At 51.7% G+C, this 24995-nt stretch overlaps 1 protein-coding gene across 3 annotated transcripts; it reads left to right on the top strand.

Moving 5' to 3' along the window:
- Positions 1-3746: 3746 nt before the first annotated feature.
- On the top strand, positions 3747-24761 carry SLC4A1 (solute carrier family 4 member 1 (Diego blood group)). 3 transcript variants are annotated; one of them, XM_064495775.1, is made up of 20 exons: positions 3747-3916; positions 7226-7308; positions 7434-7515; positions 8501-8562; positions 9426-9606; positions 9715-9850; positions 10297-10420; positions 10575-10617; positions 10769-10965; positions 11397-11871; positions 12117-12320; positions 12496-12644; positions 12756-12950; positions 13476-13649; positions 14088-14177; positions 14676-14842; positions 15331-15584; positions 16528-16697; positions 16788-16964; positions 21798-24761. In XM_064495775.1, the coding sequence occupies exons 2-20, from the start codon at positions 7294-7296 to the stop codon at positions 21885-21887; spliced, it is 2985 nt and encodes a 994-aa protein (XP_064351845.1). In that variant the 5' UTR covers positions 3747-3916; positions 7226-7293; the 3' UTR covers positions 21888-24761. The 3 variants fall into 3 exon arrangements, with proteins under 3 accessions (XP_064351845.1, XP_064351846.1, XP_064351847.1); XM_064495776.1 differs by lacking the exon at positions 21798-24761 and adding an exon at positions 17351-19109 and having other exon boundaries at positions 3748-3916; XM_064495777.1 differs by lacking the exons at positions 3747-3916; positions 7226-7308; positions 7434-7515 and adding an exon at positions 8051-8147.
- The last annotated feature ends 234 nt before the right edge of the window (positions 24762-24995 follow it).

Raw genomic sequence — 24995 nt, 5'->3', positions numbered from 1 at the left:
GGAGAGATTATTTTTAAGCAGACATTCCTAAAACATAATTATTTCTAAAATGTTCACCCAAAAGCTCTTATCTCATTTGCATTTAATTTACTTATAAGAATTTTATCATACCAAGCTATTTCTTTTTCTTCCCCCTAGGTTTTAGAGTCCGTTAATTGAACCAAGGCTATATAGTTTCAGGCAATGGGGGCTGTGTTTGCATTTCAAGGACATGATAAGAGTTATAACTTCAACTTTCCGCCTAGGAGTGCTTTTCTCTCTCAGGGTTAGAATTTTGAAAAGATTTTTATCAAGGCAGCTGGATTTAATTGTGCATGAAAAATCAGTTTTGGAATGTCAAAAAAAGTTTCATCTTGGCCATTTTGGGGTTAGATAAATACTTGCAAGTATTGGCTCCATACCAATTGTGGAAGTCAGTTGGAGTGCCAGTGGGTGGCTGCCTGTCCGGGAGCTAGGAGGCTACAGAAGCACAATCTACTGCTTTCTTTTAGTTTCATTTTATTATAAACTAAAAATCTAAAATTAAATTTAAATTTTCAATTTTAAGCCGCATTAAAAAAATATCAGTCAACCCAGTTTACTCCAAAATTCCTTGCAGGCCTTCCTCCGTAGGAATTCCCCCAGGTCCTCTGCCTAGCAATTCCCCTCCTGAGCATAGGTGCAGAGCTAAAGTGGGCCCTATAAAACATTCCGAGAGTCAGAAGGAGAGACAGGATGGCAATAAGTATCTAAATCCACCAGGACATGTTGTTTAGCTGGAGAGTGGAAAAGAGAGAGAGAGAGTGTGTGCCAGATCAAGAGACAGGGGCTTTACAGACATCTTAGGTCATGATCTACAGGCTCCTCTGTGGGATTTGAACTCACAAATGGGACTTGAACCCAGAAGCCTAATACCCAGGTGTCACAGGACCCTTCCCTGGGCTCTTTTGAAGGGGAACATGAACTTAACCCACCCTACCCATGGGACTTGAATCCACACATCTGAAACAAGTTCCCTGCCCACCAGGGGTGATCAGGCCCAAGCTCCTTGGTGGGACATGAACCCACAAATTTTCCAACATCCTTCACCTGTGTCCTGCATCCAGGACTCTGAAATTTTGTGGACCTCTAACCCACAAGAAAAGAGAGAGAGAGAGAGAAAAGGGGGGGGGGGACAAAAGTGAAAAGAAAGAAGGAAATTGGAATTAAAAGGAAGCTAAAAAACCCCAACAAAATAAAAACCTAATGGGGATTTTTTGCAGGCAATGGGGCTTATTATTTTTTTTTTTAAACTGTATGCCTAAAGGAGTGTGGTCTTTTTCTTCCAACTGGTGAGACTGGATGCTAACCCAGACCACAAACCAGTTTATCCTGTCATGGTCACCTTCTAGAATTCTGGTGACTTATCTAATAGTATTTAACTGGTCGTTCCATGCCCACATTTTAGAGTAATAAGAGAGCCTCTGAAGATTAAAACCTTTGGGAAGACCTTGTCGGGACACCTTTTGGCCAAAGGTAGAGATAACTGAAAACCCAGGTCTTGAGAACGGGCCACAGAGTAGCCTCGGCCACGGCCTCGCAATCCCTGAGGAATCAGACTGATCTGTCACCGTCCTAATGAAGGAAGAATAGCAGAACCTAGGACAGGGACAGGTATAAGTGCCAGCAAGAAATACAGAAGACTAAGAAGAGAGCAAGAAAGCAACCAAATGCTTACTCAGTCAGGCATCCCCAATCGGTGAATCATGTCAGAAGGGAATGAAGAGGACAAAAGGAGTCCTTGAGGCAGCCACACTGTTCTGTCCTGTTCACGAGGTCCGGTCCCAGGGAACCTCGAGTAAGCCTCATTCACGAAAGTCCCATTTAGGTCACTTTCGTTGGCAGGTAGAGAGACACCCAAGTTGGAAAGGCCCACTGAAAGTATGGGTCCTTGTGTGCTGGCTGGGAAAGAATTCTTAGCAGGGGAGCAATGTGGGAGACTACTTTATTGCTCAAAAGAGAAAAAAAAATGCTCGAGGAGAGACCTGCCAGCCAGGTACTTTGCTGAGACAGCTCCAGCTCCCCATCAGGCCATGGGGTCTTTTACTGGAAGGCTCTGCCACAAATATCATCATTCCAGTGGTACCAATCACCTTTTTTTGAATTCTATTATGGGCTTTTCTTCTTCTTCTTCTTCTTCTACTTTTTCTATTAAGCTTAGCCCTGGAACAGAAATTTTGGCGGGAAAGAAGACAGAGAAAGGCATGTTGGGCTATGTCCTTGGGACTAAGTCAGCAGTCGTGGGACATAAAACATCCTGCTGTGTGGCTACATCCTTGGAACCAAGAAGCCAGCTGTGGAATAAGAGGGACATCCTGTTTGTCAACAGCCTGGCACTTTCCCCCTGTTGACAATCAGCCAAGGTCAGTAAGCCTGCCTGATCAATTCTCTCATGCTCAGCACCCACCCAGCAAAGAGCCGGTGCCATCCATCATTATTCTTTTTACTGGGAAGCCAATTACTTCTCTGTCACATTAGTTTCCTACTCTGTAAAATGGGGAGGCTCTAGGGATTAAGTATGTCCACCAGGTAAAGCCCACAGCACGATGCCTGCAACAGATTCCTTCCTAATCAGGAGGAATCTGGTTCTAGGCTGAGTCTCAGTACTTTTGCTCTCAGCCAGGGCTCGGCATTTGAAGGCTGCTGGTGAGACCCAGGAAATGCTTATGGAATTGCTGGATATGCCATTACTCTGTGTCTCTGTGTATCTATTGTTTCAGGCTGAAGCAGGGAATCCCCAAGCTGGCAGCCACAGAACTGGTACTCTGCCTTTATGCATAAGGTCACAGAAGCCCAGAGAGGGGCAGCCACTTGCCCTGCATCCCACAGCCAGGCAGTGTCAGAGCTGGGTTAGGATGCTTTCCTCCCTCCATGCCCGGAGCAGTGTTCACAAAAGCCCCTTCTGACTGCTTCCAAACCTCTCTTTATTCTTACCAATCTGCACTCATCTTTCAGTCCATGTCCTTTTAGCAACCAGAGCCCAGGAATAGGTGACCAGCCCAAGCACCCTACTAACAGCAGAGACTGCCCTGCTGGGGGTGCGGGGAGGGGCACAGCGAGGCCGAGAATGCTGGCTGCTCTGGCCCGGGGGCCTGGGCCTGGCTGCCGACAGAGGAGCCAGTGTGCCCAGACATTGGGGCTTTGTGAGCTTGGAGCTCCGTGTGGGGATGTTGTTTTGGTTGACCTGGGATTGTTTCAGGTTGACTGAGTGGCAGTGTCTCAGCGCTCAGGAGCCAGTTCTATGGAGCCAGCTGGGGTCTTGCGGAGAGGGTGGTTCAGGGCGCCCTAGTCTCTGGGGCAAGAAGGAGAGGGGGCTGCCTGGGCCCGGGAGCGCTGAGCTGGTCCCTGTGGGCAAGGCTACAGAGGAAGAGGGAGCGAGTCCCCATGGAGGACACCAGGACAGGAGGGAGGAGAAGATGCCTGTGCATCTTGGGGCCTGAGCAGAGGGGGCTGGCCAGAGTGAGGATGGGCAGAAGCAGGACAGAGGCATCCAGGGCTGGAGCACACTTGCCGGGAGGCTGGGAGCTCCAAAAGCCCAGACATCAATGTCAGGTCCCGAAGAAAGACCCAGGAGAATCGTAGGGGCCAGGAGGGCCTTAGGGGCTGGCCAACTGGGGTTGGGTGGGGTGGGCCAGACTCACAGCTGTCCAGATGTGGGTGAGAGATAACTCTGTTTACTGGGCACCCAGCATGAGCAGGGCGGGGTGGTGGGAAGGGGCTCCCAGAGCCCATGGGGCAGGCAGATTAGGAGGCGGGGGCATGAGTCAGGGGTTTGGGAGCTGCCCCCAGGGCGCGGGAGCAAGGACCTAGTGCTGTTAGAGCGGGTGTGCGCTCAGCTGGTCACAGAGGCCACCGGTGGCTGCAGGAGTTTGCCGAGGACTCCAAGGCTTGTGAGCAGGTAAGCAGGGCAGGGAGGGGCTGGGGTGGTCCTCAGGTGCCTGTCTGGAGAATTTCAGCAGGTGCCCAACCTGAATCTGTGCCCAAGTGGGCATGGGGGCCAGACATTGAGGAGGGGTGCGGGTGGGTGGGGTGAGATTGTTACAATGGATGTTGTTATCCCTAAGGGCACAGGCCCAGCAGCACCTGCAGCTGGGGAGAGTGGGGCGGCAGGTCTTAGGGAAAGGAGGCTGGCACGAGGCAGCAAGGTGTGTGTGGCTGCTGCGTGAGTGTGTGTACATGTGGGCTAAATCTGATCCTCTCCAAGTGCGGGTCCTTGTCAGGCGCCTACTTACCAGACCCTCGGATTCCACAGGCTCAGGTCTTCACCCTCCACCCAGCCCTCTCTTTCCTCCATGTATGGAGTAGCCACGCCACCCTATGTTCCTCTTGGAGGGAAGTTTTCAGCTGACGCTGCTTCTCATTTGAGACACTTCCAGGGAGGCTACCAGGGAAACCTGGCACTGTCCCTGTCCTAGGGTGTGTTTGGAGGAAAAAGGGGAGTCTCCCACCACCCATGGATCTCAAAGCACTTATGCTAATTCCAAGGGAACTGAAGGAAAATCAGAAGGGGATGAAGATATAAGTGTGACCTTGATCCCCAGTAGCGGTAATAATGCTGGCAAACATGTACATAGACTTCCTTATGTGCCGGCCACTCTTCTAAGTGCTTCATGTATGTGACCTTACCTAATACAACAGCAGGTCTATGAGGAAGGTGTCATTATGATTACTCCACTTTACAGATGAGAAAACTGAGGCACAGAGAGGTTGAGTCACTTACTCGAGGTCACACAGGAAGTGGCAGGGCTGGGACTTGAGCCCAGGCAGTCTGGCTGCAGAGTTCATGCACTTAGACATGAACACTAAACCAGCCCCTAGCGATTTTCTCTTCCTGGAGGCAACTCAGTGCAATGGTTAGAGGTGTAGCTGGATTCAGATAGATCAGGGTTTAATCCTGCGTCTGAGACCTACCAGCTAGGGAAGCAAAGCAGGTAAAACTCTCTGAACCTCAGCTGTCTCCTCTGTAAGCGAGGCTAATGACATTACTCACTGCACGGAGTGGTTTGGGGATCATGAGATAAGACAGTGCAGCTCCCAGCAGTGTGGGGGCGATTACACAAAGGTGATGCTATGCCACCAGGGAGCCCTCCCCATCATCTGGTCACCCCTCCCCCAGCCTCTTCCAGCTGTGCTCCACCTCCTGGGCTCCAGATGCCCTGCTCCCCCTTATCTGCCTGGCCCTGCTTGGCGGACTAGCCAGGTGTTTGGTGCGCTTCCAGAAGCAGGGCAGCCATCAGGGTCCAGCCTCTTATCAGTGCCAGCAGAGCACGGCCTGAAGCTGAGGGGAGGATGGGCCTGGTGGGGGCAGCAGTCTGGGTCATGCGTGCACCCTCTATGGCCCCAGTGGAGCTCCAGGCACCTCCGATCTCCCCTCTTCTCTCTCACTGATGTCTAGGAACCCCAGTGGGAAGAACTCCCATTGTACAGACAGGGTGACCAGGCCCTAGAGAGAGGCTGGCAGCTGCCCACGGCTGTTTGGCCACTCAGTGGCGGAGAGGCAGCCTGGATCTCTGGCTCTCTGGCTCTGGAGGGCCCCTCTGCCCCTCTCCCCTCTCAGATGGGAAACTAAGACTACAGTGCCAGTCCATGGGGAGCCGTGTTTCCCACCTCAGGCTCCAAACTGGGAAGGCGGCTAGGGATCTGAGGCCCAGAGAAGGAGAAAGGGGAATAAAGATGGGAGAAAGGGAGGCAGAAGAACCTGGAGGAAGGGGACAGGGAGGGACAGAAGACCGGGAGAAAAAAGGTGCATGACCCAAGTCCTCACAGGGCAAGTCCCCATCCTCAGGTACACCCCATCCTCAGGCTCTGGGGACCCCCCCATGGCCACCACTTGCCTTACAACCACCCTAAGGCAGGGACTCCTGCCTTTCTCAGTTTGGTGGGGCTCGCTCATGCCCCTCTCTCTGTCTCTAAAGACTGCAGGGCCATCCAGTCCTCAGAAAGAAAGTTCTCTGTGCAGTTCCTTCCATACAAACTCCCTGCCCTTTTTCTCCCACAACGCCCAGCCCTGTCTTTTCTGCACCTTTGCCCGTCATTTCTCACATCCCAGCTACCCTCCCCCACCTCTCAGCCCTTCAGATCCCAGCATCTTGTCCTCCAGAGACACTCCGTCCCCAACCCCACCCCCGAGTCCTGCTCTTCCTCCTGCCAGACACATCCTGGGCACCCAGCGCAGTCTGCTCACTGCTGTGTTTGTCTGGGGCACGTGTGACCTCGTGAACCTCTGAGCCTGTCACGTGGTCCCGGCTCGTGTCCCCAGTCAGGGCTGCGAGCTTCTGGAGAGAAGGAACAGTGTCTTCTTCATCTCAGCCTCCCAGGCTCAGCACCACGCCAGGCTCGCAGTGGGCACGTTGGTCAGCCTGACCCAAATCCCTGTCGCTACAATGCCCTGTGCTGCCTTGGGTGAGGGGGAGAAGAAAGTCCCTCCACACCAGTCTGTGCTCCCCTTGGGCGGGTCCTCACGTTCCTGGGGTGGGCATAACTTCCTGTAGAGGCACAGCTGAGAAAACAGAGGCCCAGGGCGCCAAGGTCTCCTGGCTGGGTCCTAGTCATCCTGGCTCCCAGGCCCAGAGCCCCAAGCCTGCATGGGGGGGCCATTCATACCATCTTTCAACACATATCTATTGAGCACCTACTATGTGGCAACCATTCTGCTAGCAGTGGGGGGTCCAGTGAGGACTGAGATGTGCAGGCTCTTACTGCTCCTGTGGCTTCTCTTCTAGAGGCATCGTCAAACCGTATGTACACAAATGAATCAAGAAATCAGAAAATGACACATTGAGTCAGTGACTGCGAGGGTGGTCAGGAAAAGATGACATATGAGCTGAGATGTGGAAGGGCTAAAGTGTGGGGAGGGGCATCCAGGATGTGGACAACTGCACATGCAAAGGCCCTGGGGCAGGAAAGGGATTGGAAGGAGGCTAGTGGAATAGGTGGTGAGAAAGCAAGAGATGGAGTTCAAGACGGGCTGAATAGCCAAGTGTCCTCTTACTTGCATTGCCCCATCTCTCCCGGCCCCTGCACACCTGCCCTCACACCTACATACAAATCCAGCTCCTTCGCCCAACCCCACCCACACTGCCTTCCTATGACCCTATTGTCTCCCAGCATCTGGGATCCCCCTACTCAAATGCAGCCCCCTCTGGGGGAGGACCAGGACACCCCAGGGTGCCCTGTGCATCACCCAGCCTGTGCTCTTCCCCCGCAGGGACCCGCAGTGCGGGTTATGCTGGGGGCTCAGACCACTGCAGACAACTGAGCAATCAGGACAGTGCCATGGGGGATTTGCGGGTGAGTCTTCGGTGGCATCTGCAGGGCTCCTACCTGGGGGCTCTGGGAACCCAGCCCTGAACCCCTACCTCCATGAGGGCTTGGGAAGCCCCTGACAGCCCAGCCATGATGGCCACTTCCCACAGGAATCAGACCTGGAGGAGGTTCTAGAGGTGTATGACTATGAAGACCCAGATGTCTCTGTGCCCCATGTGGAGGAGCCAGAAGGTGAGCCCCACCTCCTTCTCTCTTGCAGGATAAACTGAGTCCCCGGCAGACACCAATGGGGAACTTGTCCTCCCCTTCTCTGTACTCCCCACCCACCCAGCCTCAGGGCCAGTTCTCCCACAATCCTGGCTGATTGAAGGATAAACAGTTTTGTTTGAAATGATCACAAGAGGTGACTAGGGTGGGGGCGGGGGGGGCGATCAGTCACCCTTCTCTGTGCCCCTTAGATTTATTTGCAAGAGGGCAGCCAGGCCTGTCTGGGACAAGGGCATGAGTCCACATGCCACCCACCCCCATCCAATGCCAGTTTCTAGGTCAGGCACTGGGGCTGTTCTGGGAACTTCGATCTGTTTGGAGTCCTGAGAAATGGGGGGCCCATGGGGACCCTCAGGGCAGAGAGGCATCAGGAAACCTTCCTGGGCCTGCCCAAGGTCTCAAATGGCACCCCAGGAGGGCACCTGTTTACTGTCAACAGGACTTAAGTGCTGGCAAGTGGGATTGGAGATAAGAGGCCCCTCTGGGAAATGAGGGCTGGGGGAGTGGGGGCCATAAAAGGCCAGATCCCACCCTGGTACCCGGAGCTCAGCTTGGGGGCAGTGAGCGCTACTGGGCTGGGTGGACTGTTGAGGCAGGTGGGAAGAAGCAAGGGAATCTGGTCCCAGAAGGTAGCAGGAGAGGGAGGAGATCCTGGGAAAATCCTGAGAATTACCATTCAGGACTCCCCAGTCACCCTGGAGATGACGCCCCTTGTCACTCCTGAGGATGAGCCCCAGGGGCCCTCCACGGAGCCTGGGCCAAGAACAGGCAGGAGACACAGCGCACTGACCGGCAGGGGTGGGGTGGGGCGCCAGGGTCCCAGCCAGAGTGGTGGGCAGGAGAGAGGTGTCATTCCCTTAAGTCTCCCAGGCTCCTGGTGGGTGGTACAGGAGGGTCTTAGGGAGGGACATCGTCTGGGCACAGCACTAACCAGCCTCGGGGTTTTCAGCTCTGCGCACCGAACCAACAGACACAGACTATCACAGCACAAGAAAGGGAGACACCCACAAGGTGAGCACCCCAGGCTCCCCCGATTCCCTTTCCTGTGCTGCCCTTGGGACCCAGCATTCTACCAGGGGAAGGGAGAAGCAGAGGGATCCAACAGCTTCAGGACCAGGGAGACCCCTCAAGCAGGCAGAGAAGGAGCGGGCATCCTGGGAAGTAGGTAGAGGACAGCTCCCATTGAGGGGTGAGTCCTGGGCGTCGCTTCCACTGATGGTGGAGCTCCATGGATAGAGAGAAATGCTGCTGGAGGTCTGAGACCCCGGGTCCCTGGCCCTGGCTAGGCTATCAGTTGCTCCCTGGGGAAGCACAAAATTAAATACAAGCTCTCCTGGGCCCAGGCCACACAGACCCCCCCTGTCCCTACTGGGCACGAGCCTGTCTCGCTGGGTAGATATTGGGTCTGCCCTCAGCTCGCCCGTGGGACTGGTCCCCCGGGTCCCAAGCAGACCAAGGGCATGTGAGCCCAGGCAACAGTCTTGGAGGGAAGAGACTGACCCGTCACCCCAAAGGCTTGCCTCTCCTTTCCCTTTTGTGCCCACTCTAGCCTCTCTTTTGGTCCAGAGTTTCTTCAAATGCTTCTAAAATGGGGTGAAGGGCCTGGTCAGGAAGTTGGGGAACAGCCAGAGGTTGGGGCCATACTGACAAGACCTTCAAGCATCTCCCGCATGTCACACCTCACTCCACACCCCCAGGCTGCAGCTCCTGACAGTCCCTTCGGAGCTCAGGGTCTGTCCCAAGTGCTCCAGGACCCTGGGCCTCTGACAGACATCTCTCAGAGTCTACTGAGGGTCCACCATGCCGTGGGCTCCCAGTCTCCCCACAGTCCTGCCCTGGGCCTGATGGACTAATTCTGGCCTGTGGGGCTGCAGGTGTATGTGGAGCTGCGGGAACTGGTGATGGATGAAAAGAACCAGGAGCTGCAATGGATGGAGGCAGCGCGCTGGCTGCACATGGAGGAGAACCGGGGGAAGGATGGAACCTGGGGCCGCCCACACGTGTCTTACCTCACCTTCTGGAGCCTCTTGGAGCTGCAGAAAGCCTTCGCCAAGGGTGAGTGAGCCCCACTGGGCCCCTCTGCGAGCAACCTCCATGTGTGAAGCCTGGGGGGAGGAGGAGGGCCAGGCCCAGTCATCCAGGCTCACCTTCCACTGCTTGCAGGTACTGTCCTCCTGGACCTGCCAGAGAAATCCCTGGCTGGGGTGGTCAGCCAGCTGCTGGACAGGTTTATCTTCGACGGGCAGATCCAGCGTCAGGACCGAGAGACCCTGCTTCGGGCCTTGCTCCTTAAACACAGGTGCCCCTGCCTGCCAGGGCCTGGACTTCACACCCACAGGGCCCAGCTCCCCACCCACCTGCCCCAAGCTCTCCCTGAGGTCCAGATGGCCCCTCCCCCACCAGCCTGGGACCCACTTTTCTCCCATGATGGATCCTGCCTCTGACACCTCTTGAGCGGTGGCCATGTCTCCAGGCTCTGATTTGGGGGATACTGGTCCCCAGGAGGGCAGACACTCCAGGCCCTTCTCTTCATCCTTTCTCCTGGCTCCACTAGTTACTCCAGATAGAGGCCATCCGCTTACATCTACCTCATCCTTCAGAGGAGGCTGATCCTCCTTCTGCCCCTGGGCCTCTCTAGTCTGGTCACTGGGAAGTCCCATTTGATTCCTCCCACCACCATGTCCACTCTGCCGAGAGCCCGGCCTCAACAGCCTACTCAGCCCATGCCCGCTGTGTTTCCTGCAGCCACGCCAGAGACACCGATGCCCTGGGGGGCATGAAGCCCACGGTCCTGACACGTTCTGGGAAAGCTTCACAGCCTCTGCTCCCACAACGTCCCCAGATGGAGGAAAAACTCTTCTGTGAACAGGTGAGGCTGTACTAGCGGTGTGTGGGGACAGCGGGAAAGCCCACGGATTGAACAGGGTTAGAAATGAGAGTAGGAAGGGGAGGGGAGTGGGATCCTCAGGTCTCCCAATTCCAGACTGCCTGAAGGACTCCCCTCACCACCCTCCTTCCAACAGAGAAAGATTCCCCAGGATTCGGAGGGCGCCCTGGTGCTAGTGGGTAAGTGGCCAGTGCCTCCATCCCTCACCCCTGCTCCTCCCCTGCTTCTACCTCACACCCTGGCCCTGCCTGCTTCTCCCTAAACCCAGACCCCAGCAGCAGCGCCCCCCTCAGCCTGGCCTGACCACCGCACCTCGTCTGCCCCCAACAGGCCGCGTAGACTTCCTGGAGCGGCCTGTGCTGGGCTTCGTGAGGCTCAAGGACCCTATGCAGCTGGAGCCAAAGCAGGAGAAGCTGGGCCAGCCGGCAGTGCCCGTGCGCTTCCTCTTCGTGTTGCTGGGACCTGAGGCCCCCAACATGGACTACACCCAGCTGGGTCGGGCCGCTGCCACCCTCATGTCGGAGAGGGTGAGCAGGGGCGGGTGAGGGCTGGGGAGCCCGGACGCTGGGCCCTGTCTCTGGCCTGGGTCACTTTAACTTTGCTAGTTTGGCGCGTTCAGTCTGCTCTAGCTGCTGCTATGCTGTGTGGCCAGGGTAGTCCAGGCCCCTGTAGTCTGGCCCAGCCCTGCCTGACCTGGCCTGGTCTAGTCCGGCCTGGTCTGCTCTAGTCCCATCTGACCTGCTACAAGCCCCCTGGTTTGCTTCAGTTCTTTCTGCTTCCCCACTCAGGGCCCCGTCTGCCTCCCCAAAGCCTCTTCCTAGGGGAGGGTAGACCGGTGGGGGGCTGGTAATGCAGTTCCTAGAAGGAAGGAGCTGGTGAGAGGGTTCTGGTCCCCAGAGGCCCTGGATCCTTTTGTTGAGCAGGTTTGAGTAGCCCTGACCATCTCTCCTGCCCCCAGGTGTTCCGAATTGATGCATACTTAGCCCAGAGCAAGGAGACGCTGGTACACTCCCTGGAGGGCTTCCTAGACTGTAGTCTGGTGCTGCCTCCATCGGATGCTCCCTCCGAGAAGGCCCTGCGCAGTCTGCTGCCTGTGCAGATGGAACTGCTGCGGAGACGCCTGTCCAGCTCTGCCAAGCCAGAACCCATCCCGGAGGAACTCCCACGGAGACGGCCATCCAGCCCTGCCAAGCCAGTACCCATCCCGGAGGAACTCCCTCGGAGACGCCCATCCAGCCCTGCCAAGCCAGTACCCATCCCGGAGGAACTCCCGCGGAGACGGCCATCCAGCCCTGTTAAGCCAGTACCCATCCCGGAGGAACTCCCACGGAGACGCCCATCCAGCCCTGTTAAGCCAGAACCCATCCCAAAGGCACCACCACCTAGACGCCCATCCAGGCCTGTTGAGCCAGAACCCATCCTCAAGAGACTAGGTACCTGCCACCCTGCCCAGCTCAAGGCTTTCTGAGCCCCCACAGACCCTCAGACACCCCAGCACAGCCCAGTGAGCCCCTGCCTCCCCTCTTCGCATTAAATACCCTGTGTCCCCTCTCCCTGTGTCATGCCTTCCAGACTCCTGGACCACCCCATTCCCATCAGACAATATCCCCCTTAATTCTCCTCTCCCCATACGTCCCCCTTCAACCCCCTGTGACCATGATCCTGTCCATCACTACAGATTTACATGAAGATGAAGATATCTCAGGTGACCCTCTGCGGCGGACAGGCAGGCTCTTCGGAGGGTTGGTGCGTGACATCCGTCGCCGCTATCCCCGCTACTTGAGTGACATCTCAGATGCATTGAGCCCCCAGGTCCTGGCTGCTGTCATCTTCATCTACTTTGCTGCCCTGTCACCCGCCATCACCTTTGGTGGCCTCCTCGGTGAGTGCCTCTGCATGTCCCACTAACCCTCACCTCTGACCCATTGGCCTCTGTATCAGCCCTGACTTGGACCCTATCTGACATTCTGGGCCCCAGCATCAGCTTACCTGTGAAATGCTCTATCAACCTCTGGAAATAATCTTGACCTTGCCCCCACTATCACTTCTACCCACAGGAGAAAAGACCCAGAACCTGATGGGGGTGTCGGAACTGCTCATCTCCACCGCGGTGCAGGGCATCTTGTTCTCCCTGCTGGGGGCTCAGCCCCTGCTTGTGGTGGGCTTCTCAGGACCCCTGCTCGTGTTTGAGGAAGCCTTCTTCTCGGTAACTCTCTTCTAGCTCCGATGTGACCATGTAACTGCCCCACCCAGCCGCCTGATGCATGGTGCCTGGGCCCGTTTATCTGACCCCCTGCTCCCTCTGACCACCCTGCAGTTCTGCACCAGGAACAACCTGGAGTACATTGTAGGCCGTGTGTGGATTGGCTTCTGGCTCATCCTGCTGGTGGTGCTGGTGGTGGCCTTCGAGGGCAGCTTCCTGGTCCGCTTCATCTCCCGGTATACACAGGAGATCTTCTCCATCCTCATCTCCCTCATCTTCATCTATGAGACCTTCGCAAAGCTGGTCCAGGTGAGGGGCCATGAGAGCGTTAACAAGCACGTGTGTGTGTGTGTGAGACTGTGCGCAAACTACATGGCTATGGGTGTCATTACACACGTCTGTATAGCATTTGTGCGGCTGTGTTTCCATGGTATGTAACTGTGACCACATACGTGTGTCTTTCTGTTTGCAAGTCTTTGGAGAACAAGTCTTTTGGAGAATCTCCTTGGCACTTGTTTCCTTCCCTCCAGCCTTCTCTTGTCTCCCAGGCCCTGGAAGCACACACACACACACACACACACACACACACACACACACACACTCATTGCCTCCATGGCTCGCTCCACCTGAGACTAGCCTGGTCCTCATTCCTGAAAACTAAGCTGTGAAATCCCATTGCCTCTATGTTACCATTTCCGTTGAGGAAGAAAATAGGTAGATGGATGATGAAGGGACAGATGGATGGATGGATGGATGATGGATGGACAGATGGATAATGATGGATGTGGGACAGACGGATGGGAGGAAACAGGATGCCTTTGTTTTCTGCTACAGATCTTCCAGGACCACCCACTGCAGAGGAATTATGACCAAAATGTAGTAATGATACCCAAACCTCAGGCTCCCCTGCCCAACACAGCCCTCCTCTCTTTTGTGCTCATGGCTGGCACCTTCTTCTTCGCCATGGTGCTACGCAAGTTCAAGAACAGCGCCTACTTCCCTGGCAAGGTCAGCACATCCTCCCCACCTGTCCTTGCCTACCCTGCCCCATCCCAGGCCAAAGCACTCCCCTCTGCTTTCCCAATGCCATTAACTCCCTTTCCTACCCCAGATTCCCATTTCCAATTCCAAGCCCCCCGTCCCCTCATCACCCAGGATTTTACTCTTCAGACAAGCTGAGCATTCTCAGGCTGAGAATCCAGCGGGGAGCCGGGGATAGTTCTTGGAAGGGAGTGGGGAAGCTGTGGGGCCAAGGGTGGGGCTGGGCCATGGGAAGAAGAAAGTAGCCAGGTATGCTGAGGTGCAGGACAGGGCATTAGATGTTGATGGATACCCGGAGAATAGCGGGACCCTCTGGGTGAAGATGGCACGGGAGCAGGGGCAAGTGGGAGGGGGAAAGTGGAGAGCAATTGGGCACTGACCACTGGTCCCTCCACCTGCCCTCAGCTGCGACGGGTCATCGGGGACTTTGGGGTTCCCATCTCTATCCTGATCATGGTCATGGTGGATGCCCTCATCCAGGACACTTACACTCAGGTGACCCTCTCCTCCCACCTTATTTCATTCCCCCAGCATACCCTCTCCCCAAAACAGCCTTCCCAAACCTGAAACCAGCTAGAGCTACCCCTACTCCATCCTTGCCTCCCTGGATTGCCCTATGTTCTTCCCACAGCCCCTCAGGACCCCTGTGGCTGAAGCAAGGGCCTGCGTCAGGTTTCCCCCTTTTACTCCTTAATCAAGGGCAGTAAGAAAGAATCTGCTTTGGAGCCAGGCTGATCTGAGTATGAATCTCAGTTTTGCCACCAGATAGCTAGGCGATGCAGAGCAGGCTACGTAACTTCCCTGATCCTGTTTCCTCACCTCTATAAGTAGGGAATGAGAAGATACATGGAAAAGACTTAGTGCAGTGACTAAGTACAAAATAGATGTTCAAAAAGAGTAAGGTCCCAAATGCCCAGGACCTTGGCTCCCCTTGCCCCCACCTTTCCCCATCCCCCTGCCCCCAGGAATTCTCACCAGCATCCCCTACCACAGAAACTCAGCGTACCTAAAGGCCTTGCCTTATCCAACTCCTCGGCCCGGGGCTGGTTCATCAACCCGCTGGGTTTGCGATCCGAATTTCCCATCTGGATGATGTTTGCTTCCTTGCTGCCTGCCATGCTGGTCTTCATCCTCATCTTCCTAGAGTCCCAGATCACCACGTAAGAGCCAGGGTGGGCCTGGGAGGGTCCGAGGCAGAGAAAGGGACAGGCTCCAGGCAAGCAAGACACCAGGGACTGAGTGCTAGTAGGGATGATGACGGGCAGAGGAAGGTCCAGGTTTTGCGGGAACTGACATTGTATTACTTGGGGAGCCTTTTTTAAGAAAAAGAATATAAAATGAGAACTATAAAATTAGGTGCTAGATCTTGGAAGGGGCCTCTACCCATTAAGTTCCCTGAAGCTTACGCTTCGTTATCTTTGGAGTAAATCTGCCTGTGGGTCTTCTCGGTGATGTCTTCAAAGTCTGCTCTTAGAGTCTTGATTCTCAAGATGGGACAAGAGGGAGGGGAGCAAGGAGCTCCAAGTGAGAAGGGCACAAAAGGATAAATTGAAGTACAGAGGGACCCAAGTCAGAGGAAGGAAAGAGGGGGCAGATGGGGTGGGGGTGATAGAGAGCCCTGGTTAACCCTGACCTCCCACATCCCCAGGCTGATCATCAGCAAACCGGAGCGCAAGCTGGTCAAGGGTTCTGGTTTCCACCTGGATCTGCTGCTGATCATGGGCATGGGTGGGGTGGCCGCCCTCTTTGGGATGCCCTGGCTCAGTGCCACCACTGTGCGTTCTGTCACCCACGCCAATGCCCTCACTGTCATGAGCAAGCCCAGATCCCCAGGGGCTACAGCTCAGATTCAGGAAGTCAAGGAACAGCGGATAAGCGGGCTCCTGGTCGCTGTGCTAGTGGGTGAGTAAGGACCGGCCACACTCTCCACCACCCTCTGGCCGTGCCTCTGGCTCTCCACCCTTGCCCCTTAGGATCCAGTGCTCCTCCAGCCCTGGCCGCCCTGCAGCCAGGTCTCCCCTCAAACCCACTGCCCATATCTCCCCAGTATGAGGGAATTCTGGAGGAAATACCCAAAGCAATGAGATGGGCATCTGAGCAGGGGAGGAAGAGGAGGTCCTCTATTACCAAACCTTCTCTAGACAGGACCCTGTATTCACAGCTTCTCTGACACTTCAGTGAACTGTGGGTCCCAGCCCTGCCCTACTGCTAACTAGGTATCCCTCCTTGTCTCTGGGCCTCAAGTTTCCCTGTCTGCACCATTAGAGGGTTCATTAGATGCCCCTGAGGTCTCTCTAGCTCAGCTGCTCTGTGACTGATACAAAGGGCAGTGCTCCAGGCATAATCTGGTGGGGGTGGGAGTGGGGAAGATGAAGACAGAGGGTCACTGATCTGAGTTCTGGAGCAGCTGAGAGTCCAGCTGGGCTCGGTGTGAACAGTACCATGGTTGCTGATGGAGAGGCCAGGGAAGTTTCTTAAATGAGGTGAAGCTGATGTTAGCTGGAGGAGGGCTGGGATAGGTGGGGATGATGGAGGCATTCTGGATCCAGGTAAGGTAAAAGGTAGGCTGCTCTGACCTCTATGAGCCCCTAGGTCAAAGGAGTAGGCTTTGAAGTCAGGCAGGCAGGAGTTTGACTTCCTGCTCTGCCACTTACTATCGGTGTGGCCTTAGATAAGTTGCTTCACCTCTCTGAGTCTGTTTCCTCATCTATAAAATAGGGGTAACAACTATTAAGAGGATCCACAGAAAGGGTGTCCTATGGTACCTGTGATTTCACTCCCCAGCCCCTGCTGGTGCTGATCCTCTGGCACAGCTGGGACTGAGAACGCATGGTTCTCTCCACAGGCCTGTCTGTCCTCATGTGGCCCATCCTGTCCTACATCCCCCTGGCTGTTCTGTTTGGCATCTTCCTCTACATGGGGGTCACATCCCTCAGTGGCATCCAGCTCTTCGACCGCGTCTTGCTTCTGTTCAAGCCGAGAAAGTACCACCCGGATGTGCCCTATGTCAAGCGGGTACAGGGCCCTCCTGGCTGCCCAGCAGGGTAGGGTGGGGGGTGCTGGCTCCCGGGCAGGGCAGGCGATGACCCCAGCCTCTGCCCACAGGTAAAAACCTTGCGCATGCACTTGTTTACGGGCATCCAGATCCTCTGCCTGATAGTGCTGTGGGTGGTAAAGTCCATCGGGATCATCTCGCTGGCCCTGCCCTTCATCCTCATCCTCACGGTGCCCCTACGCCGCTTCCTGCTGCCGCTCATCTTCCGGGATGTGGAGCTCCAGTGTGTGAGTAGCTGCTCCCAACCATCCCTAGTGCCCCCATTCCCTGTGTCCAGAGCAAGGGGCAGAGAGAGGTCATCAGAGCGTTGGGAGAATGTGAAGGGTGGGTATTGGGACTACTGAAGGCAGAAGACCATCATGATTAAGGTATGGGCTGGGGCTTGCTTCCAAATCCTGGCACTGCCACCTGCTAGCGTGTGACTTCACTCCTCTGTGCCCTGTAAACAGAGAAATAATGACAGGGATGGTGAGAGGGCTAAGGGCTCACAGGATGTGTTTCATGTGAGCTGTCCTGACCACTGAGCAGCTAGTCCTGGGGTCTTCCTGTAGGGGGAGGGCTTACCTGGCCTCTCAGCCACTCACCCGGTCTCCTTCCTACCCGTACCCGCCAGCTGGATGCTGACAATGCCAAGCCGAACTTTGATGAGGAGAGTGGCCAGGATGAATATGATGAGGTGACCATGCCTGTGTGAGGAGAGGGCCCAGGACCCAGAGCCCCCTTCACCCTTCCACTTCTGCACTCTCCCAGGAAAAGCAGAAGTTCATGGTCACTTCCTGGACACCCAGGTCCCTCCTGGGGCAGCAGCTGAGGCCCCGGGGCTGTGGGTGGGGGAAAGAAAGGGTGTCTAGGAAACCATCCATGAAGAGTAGACTGGCATTTCTGGCTGGAAATGGCCAGTGGGGCCCACAGTAGGGGAATCGCTGTGCAGTCCCACCTGCGGCCACACTATCACCCGGGGGTCCTGTGCTGGAAGACTTAGATCCAAGCCTGGCCTCCTCCTGGCACAGATGGGGCAGGAACAAGGGTGGGAGCTGGATGGGGGGATTCAAATTCCTGCTTGCTGTGTGACCTTGGGCAAGTCCCTGGACCTCTCTAGCCTATGCTTTCTAGTCTGTAAAGTGGGTATATTGATAATCATACCCCATTATAGGATGGTTACTGAGGGCCAAAGATAAATATGAAAAAAGGGCTTTGTAAAATCTGAAATGACTATTTACACAGTAGTCATCATTCTGCAAACCTGCCCAAGGTCACATAGCTCCAGAGCAGGGATCTGAACCAGGTCTTCTGACTCTGAGACCAGGGTCTACTTCAGTCACCCACTTTCCATGCTTAGAGATGCCCCTGCTGGCCTCTCTTTTCCCACCGGGGATCCTCTTTTCTGGGGCAGAGAGAGGTGTCCTGGTGAGGACAAAGTGCAAGTGAGGACAAGGTGCAGGTGAGGACAAAATCAGGGCTGGGACTCAAGATTCCTAAGTGCTTGCTTCCTCCCCCCCCCCATGCTGTTATTCATTCACTCATTCATTCATTCCACAAACATTTACTGAAGGCCTTGGACCCAGTGGACACAATGGTGACTGAGACAAGACCTTGCCCTGGGGATAGGGGTGGGGGGCAATGCACAGTCTGTTCTTGATTTGGATGGGGGGTAGGGGGAGGATGGGAAGGTCGGGAGGAGATGGGGAGGGGAGGGGGAGGTTTGTAATTTATTGCTTGTGTATTCTCAGAGTTTCCATTTTCTTTCAGCTACATGCATGCGCACGCACACACACATGCCCAGGTACCCAATTAGAGACTCACTGTCCCCAGCCCTACCTGAACCAAATCTTGGGGAGGACCCGGATTTGACTAGTTGGGGTAGAAGACAGTGGGTTCTGCAGATATGGGCAAAATCTATTTTTTTTACAAAACAAAAATATAAAAAGAGTTGAAAGAACTGAAAGTGGTGAGAGATGGATGAAACTGAGAATCAGGGTGTGACAGATAAGGAAGAAGCTGGAGAGGGGGCTCTCGGGTAACTCCCTGAAGGCTGGCGGCTGCCTCCCACCACTTTACTGTTCTATGCCTCAGTTTCCTCATCTGTAAAATGGGGACGACAATGGTACCTACTTCGTAGGGTTGTTATAAGGATTAAATGAGACAGTGCCTATAGTGATTGCTTAGCACAGAGCCTGGCCTCAGACCTCTGAGGAAGAGCTCCATAAAGTTAGCCTCTGATATTGTTATTCTGGTTAGAATGTCTCTGTCCCTTCCCAACCTCTGCTCCTTGAATATTGCTGAAAAAATTTCAAAAAAGTCACTCAGTCTGTGAGCGCCCTTCCCCTTGATGCTTGGGAATAGGTTTTGCTAATAAATGCATCTGTGGTGGAGTGAGTGCCTTGCTGGAATTCCCCTCCCAGAGTCAGGGGTTCAAGGGGTCTTGGCTGCACCAGGTGGATGGACATGGAATGTATGTTGTGGAGCTGATGCAGGGCTGCAGCCTTGAGGGGCAGGGAGGGCCAGGCCAGGGGAGTGGCCCCAGAGTTGGAGCGGGGCAGGGCTGATGGTCCGGAGCCCTAGAGTGGAGAGGGCCAGCACCCAGGGAAGGGGGTGGGAGAGCAAAGTAAGCCAACTTTATGCTCCAGACATCCTTCCTCTCCAAAATAAGCAAGACTCACAGAGGTGGGGGGAGGGGCTGTAAGAGAGCCTCGCCCCCATCTCCTTGTACAGTGGACCCCACATCCCTGGGCCAGTTAGCCCCTTAACCTGAGCTCATCAGGCTGGGCAGCACCTCTGATGGGGATTACCAGAGAGAGTGTGGTTTGCCATCGTTCACAGGAACAGCACCTCTGACCAGATTTCCACTAGCTACCATTGTCATTCCCTTGGAGGCTCTGCCCCCCACCCTCACCCAGCCACTTCCAACAATTCTAGGGGGCTGCTGGGCCAGGTGTCATCCATCCCTGGAGAGGAAGGTGCCAAGACATAATCCCTCCTCAACCTTCCAAAGAGAGGTCAGTGCAGGGTTGGGCTGCCTGGCTTCCTCCCCTGGATCTATATTTACCCACTGCCTATCCCTGTCTGACCCCTCCCAGGCTGGCCAGGGCAGCCACCAAAGGCCCAGAGATCTACTGCGGCCCCAGGGAGAGTGGTCCCAGTTCCCCTCCTCCCATACACAACAGCTTCATGTCCCACAGCATTGTCCCAGTTCCCCAGGCTTGCCGGGGCCCTGTTCTCCACCCTGAGCCATTAGGGAATGTATTAAGGAAATAAATGGAAAGACCACAAAAAATCAATCAGGATCCAACTTCCTGCATGGCCTGAGGCCTCACTCCCCCTACATTTCCTGCCCCCCTTCCCCTCCCAGCCACCCTGCCCCCACACCTGCATTTCCTCTCAGGAAAACTACCTCGACATGAATTAACTGCCATAATGGGGTTCACCCTCGTGTGTGAACACAAAGTAACCCCACTCCTGGTAAGGGAATCGTTCAACAGAATCCAAAAACTCTATACCTGAAAATATTCTTTGCAAGACTGTCTATAAAAGCAAAAACTAGAAAGTGCCCAAATACTTAGAAATAGGAGAGCGGTTAGTAAATTACAGTAAATTACCCCACATCAATATCATGGACCACTAGGCAGGTCTTAAAAATAATAATGATGATGATGAAGTGATTGGATCAGCTTGGTACAATCACAAGATTCTGGGTGTCTGAGGCAAGATGTTTGGAATTCCAGCTAAGAACCACATTCCTGAGCTCAGCTGTCTGCATCTGTAGAGTGGAGGTAAAGATAATGTACTCACCTCACAATGTTACCGAGAGGATGAATTGAGATCACATACCCGGTGGGTCCTAGCCCAGTGCTGACATTTAGTAAACCAAAGCTCATTCCTGTTTCCTCAGCAAGGCACGCAGTGATGTCACTGTCATGGGCCCAGGCAGGTGGAAAAGTAGAGTGGGCAAAGGAATGAAGGTTAGAGGCTTAGAAAAAAAAATTAAAATGCTTCCGTGGTAAATGACTATAACTCAATAAAAAAAGATTTAAAAAATTAAAAAATAAAAAATAAATGCCTCAGTGGTAGAGGTATAGGGGAGATCTACTTCTTTCCTCCTTCTTTTGGACTTTAAGTGCAGACAGTTAAGTAAATCATCCTCCTCAGTTCAAGGCAGATACTCGTTGACCATTCTTGTTTCCTTCCTTCTGTCCTTCCTTCCCCTTTGTCTTCATTTTCTACTCTCCTCTCCTATTTTCTTTCCCCTCCACAGGCAATCATCCTAACATGTTTAATGTGTATCTTTTTGTGCTAACATGTTCTTGAAAATATGTACCATTGATACTGTTTTATTTTTATTAGGAAATCTGTAATACATACACAAAAGTAGAGATGACAGAACAATAAACCCCCATATATTCATCTCCAAGACTCCAAAATGATCAAGATTTTGCCTTGAAATCTTGCTTAAATCTTTGCCTAAAACATATTTGTTTCATCTTTCTCATTTCCCTTTCCTGAACAAAATAAATTCCCTACCTCATGCCATTTCACCCCTATATTTTTCAGTTATGCATTGCCCCACTCCCCCAACATTGACCATTTTCTTACCCACTGGGAGTGACATAATCACGCCTAACAAAATTAGCAATAATACCTACTATCCAATCCATAACCAAATTTCTCAAAATGTCTCTTGGCAGTTGGTTTTGATGTGTGTATGCGTGTGTGTGTGTGTGTGTGTGTGTGTGTGAACACATTACTTTTCACCCAACACTATGGTTTTTAGATCCAGCCAGGTTGCTCTGTGAACACTGAGTTGCTTTAATGGCTGCGAGGTGACCCGTGGGAGCATCTCCCACCTCTCACCTCTCCACTCTCCCAGGGAGGAACATCCTACTGGACCCAGCTCTCCTCCCACAAGCAACAGTGCAGCTGTACATCTTCAGCCTTGTCCTCTTATAGAACTTGTGAGACTCTCTGGGTTATATATGTGAAAGCCAGGTGTGAACTTGCTAGGTCATAGGGTATAAATATATCTGTCTCAATTTGACTAAGCACAGCCATATTTTTCTCTGCAGCGTATGCACCAGCCCACACTCCACAGGCAGAGTAGAAGGTTCCTATGTTCCCATATGACTGATATTATCCAGCTGTCTGATTTCTGCTAGTCTGACCAAGGTATTATTTCATTGCTGTTTTATTTGCATTTGTCAGATCACTAAAGAGTTTGAGCATCTCTGCACCTGGTTATTAGTGTTTAAGATTTCCTCTTATATAAATAAGCTTTTTATATCATTTGGTCATATTTCTATTGATGCCCTTTTGGCTATTGATTTGCAAGAGATCTTGAGAGAGCCTATATCCTTTGTTGGTTTTGGACCTTACAAAAGTATTCTCCCATTTTGTCATCTCTCTCTTCATTTTGTCCACTTCATCGAACAGAAATCTTTAATTTTGATGTAATTAAATTTACCCCAGAGGAATAGTTTGGACTGGATTCAGTGGGCACTAGGGAGTCATTGCAGGTTCTAGAACTGAGGATAACATGATTAAAGTGACTCACTTGGGAGCTGTATACAGGAGGGACTGACTGCAAAGAGGCAGATTAGGAATCCTTCCATGTAAGTGAGTCAACAACAGAGGCAGGTGGACATAGGCCCAACCCTCATAGGACTTCCAGTCAGCATGGGAGCCAGGTGTTCAACAAGAGTGGTGAAGATTCTGCAGGGAGAGGTGGGAACAGAGCAGGGCTGGGGTTTGGCAAGGATTCCTGGGAACAGAGACATTTTCTCTGACTCCTGAGGGGAAAGTAAGAGCTGGCCCAATGATGAGAGAGGGAGAATGTCTTGAGAGAATAGGAATCTGGAAAATGGAAAACATCTGAGAAATAACCTGAAGATAAAGTGGGTGAAATTTGCTCACAGAGTCAAGTAACACAGTGGAAATCCTGCTGGGATAGCAGGCCACATGGTGAACTCAGAAAATCGTTTCTTTCCCAGGCACCTGGGCCCAAAGCCAAATGACAGGAGGTGAGGAAGGAAGGGCTGATAAGGAAGCAGAGGCAGGAGGTATAAGAAATGGTCTGGGAGCTTGGCAGGAGTGGGACAGGCAGAGAGCACCCAGCTGACTTTTTTCCAAGATGGACCAGAGAATGATTTGCAGATTTGGGGGACACATTCATAGGCATGTAATCATCTTTCTCTGTCCTTTAAAATGAATATTTATATTTTCAAAGTTCAAAAAGAATACATATATATTATAAAACACTTAAGATTACAGAACTATTTAACATAGAGAACCAAAGTCTCAAATACCCTCCACCAGTAACCACTGTTAATAATTTAGGGTATACTCCTGCAGATTTATTTATGTGTGAACACTAATTTACATATATTTTTAATAAGCAAATACAATTTTGTTAACAGAGCTTCAAATATATGAAGCAAAACGCATGGAACTGAAAGGAGAAACAGATAAACCCAGTTATAGTAGGAAACTATAATCACTCTCTTGATAATCCATAAAACAAGTAGAGAGAAAATGATAAAGGATTTAGAACACCTGAGGCACCAGCAACTTGCTTGCCCTAATTTGCAGCTGTAAAACATTCCAAGCAACACTAGCCAAAATACTCATTCTCTTCAACTGCACATGGATCACTCACCAAAACAGACCACATGCTGGGCCACAAAACAAACCTTAAGAAGTGTAAAAACAAAAATGAAATCATAGAAAGTATAATCTATGTCCATAACAGAATTAATTAGAAATCCATAACAGAAAGACATCTGGAAAACCTCTATTCGGAAACTAAGCAAGGCACTTCTAAACAATCCATAGATCAAAGATGAAACCATAAAGGAAATTAGAAATATTTTAAACTGAATGAAGATGAAAACCTATCAAAAAATTTGAGATGCATTTAAGCAATGCTTAAAGGGAAACAGAATATTAAGTACTTAGATTAAAAACATCTCAAATCAATAATGTAAGCTTCTACCTTAAAAAGCTAGAAAAAAAAGGAAGAGTAAATTGGACCCAAAGTAGGCAGGAAAAAGGAACTAATACAGATAGAACAGAAAGAGAGAACAATGAAACAGGGAACAAACTGTAGAGAAAATTGGTGAAACCAAAAGCTAATTCTTTGCAGAAAAAAATAAATAAAATGGATAAACCTTTAGCCAGACAGGCCAAGAAAAAAAAAAGAGAGAGAGAGAAGATACATAAATTATAAATAATAGAAATGAGACGACATTGCTATAGACCCTAAAGACATTAGAAGGATAGCAAAGGAATACTGCAAATGTTAAAAAAAAAAATCCATAAATACAACAATTCAAATGAAATGAACAAATTTCTTGAGGAACACAAACTATCAAAGCTCACTCAAAAGAAATAGAGACTCAAGAATAAAAACAAAACAACCTGATTCAAAAATAAGCAAAGGACTTGAAAAGACATTTTTCCAAATGAGATATACAAATGGCCAGTAAACACATGAAAAGATGCTCAACATCACTAATTGTTAGTGAAATACAAATCAAAACTACAGTGAGATACCATATCACACTCATGTGGATGGCTACCATAAAAAAAAAAAAAAAACTAGAAAATGTAAGTGTTGGTAAGGATGTGGAGAAATTGGAACCCTTGCGTACTGTTGGTAGGAATGTAAAATGGTACTGACACTGTGGAAGATAGTATGGTGGTCCCTCCTAATTATAGCAAGTTCGCAGGTACAATGTTAATGTATAAAGTCAACTGCTTTCCTGGGTGGGAAGGGATAGACTGGGATTTCAAAATTATAGAATAGATGAACAAGATTATACTGTATAGCACAGGGAATATATACAAGATCTTACGGTAGCTCACAGAGAAAAAAATGTGACAATGAATATATATATGTTCATGTATAACTGAAAAATTGTGCTCTACACTGGAATTTGACACAACATTGTAAAATGATTATAAATCAATAAAAAATGTTTAAAAATAAATAAATAAAATAAAGTCAATTGCTTTCCTATATACCAGCAATAAACAAGAGGAATTTGAAATTAAAAACATATTGTCATTTACATTAGCACTCAAAAAGTGAAATAACTTAAGTATAAATCTAATGAAATATGTATATGAGGAAAACTACCAAACTTTGATGAAAGATAGCAAAGAACTAAATATATGGAGAAATGTCTGTGTTCATGAATAGGAAAACATAATATTGTCAAGATATCAGTTCTTGCCATTTTGATCTACAGATTCAAAGCAATCACAGT

This window comes from Camelus dromedarius, chromosome 16 (genome assembly GCF_036321535.1).
Source record: "Camelus dromedarius isolate mCamDro1 chromosome 16, mCamDro1.pat, whole genome shotgun sequence".
NCBI classification, from domain to species: domain Eukaryota; kingdom Metazoa; phylum Chordata; class Mammalia; order Artiodactyla; family Camelidae; genus Camelus; species Camelus dromedarius.
The sequence above is the reverse complement of the archived record's forward strand: the minus strand, read 5'-3'. Positions and strand labels throughout refer to the sequence as shown.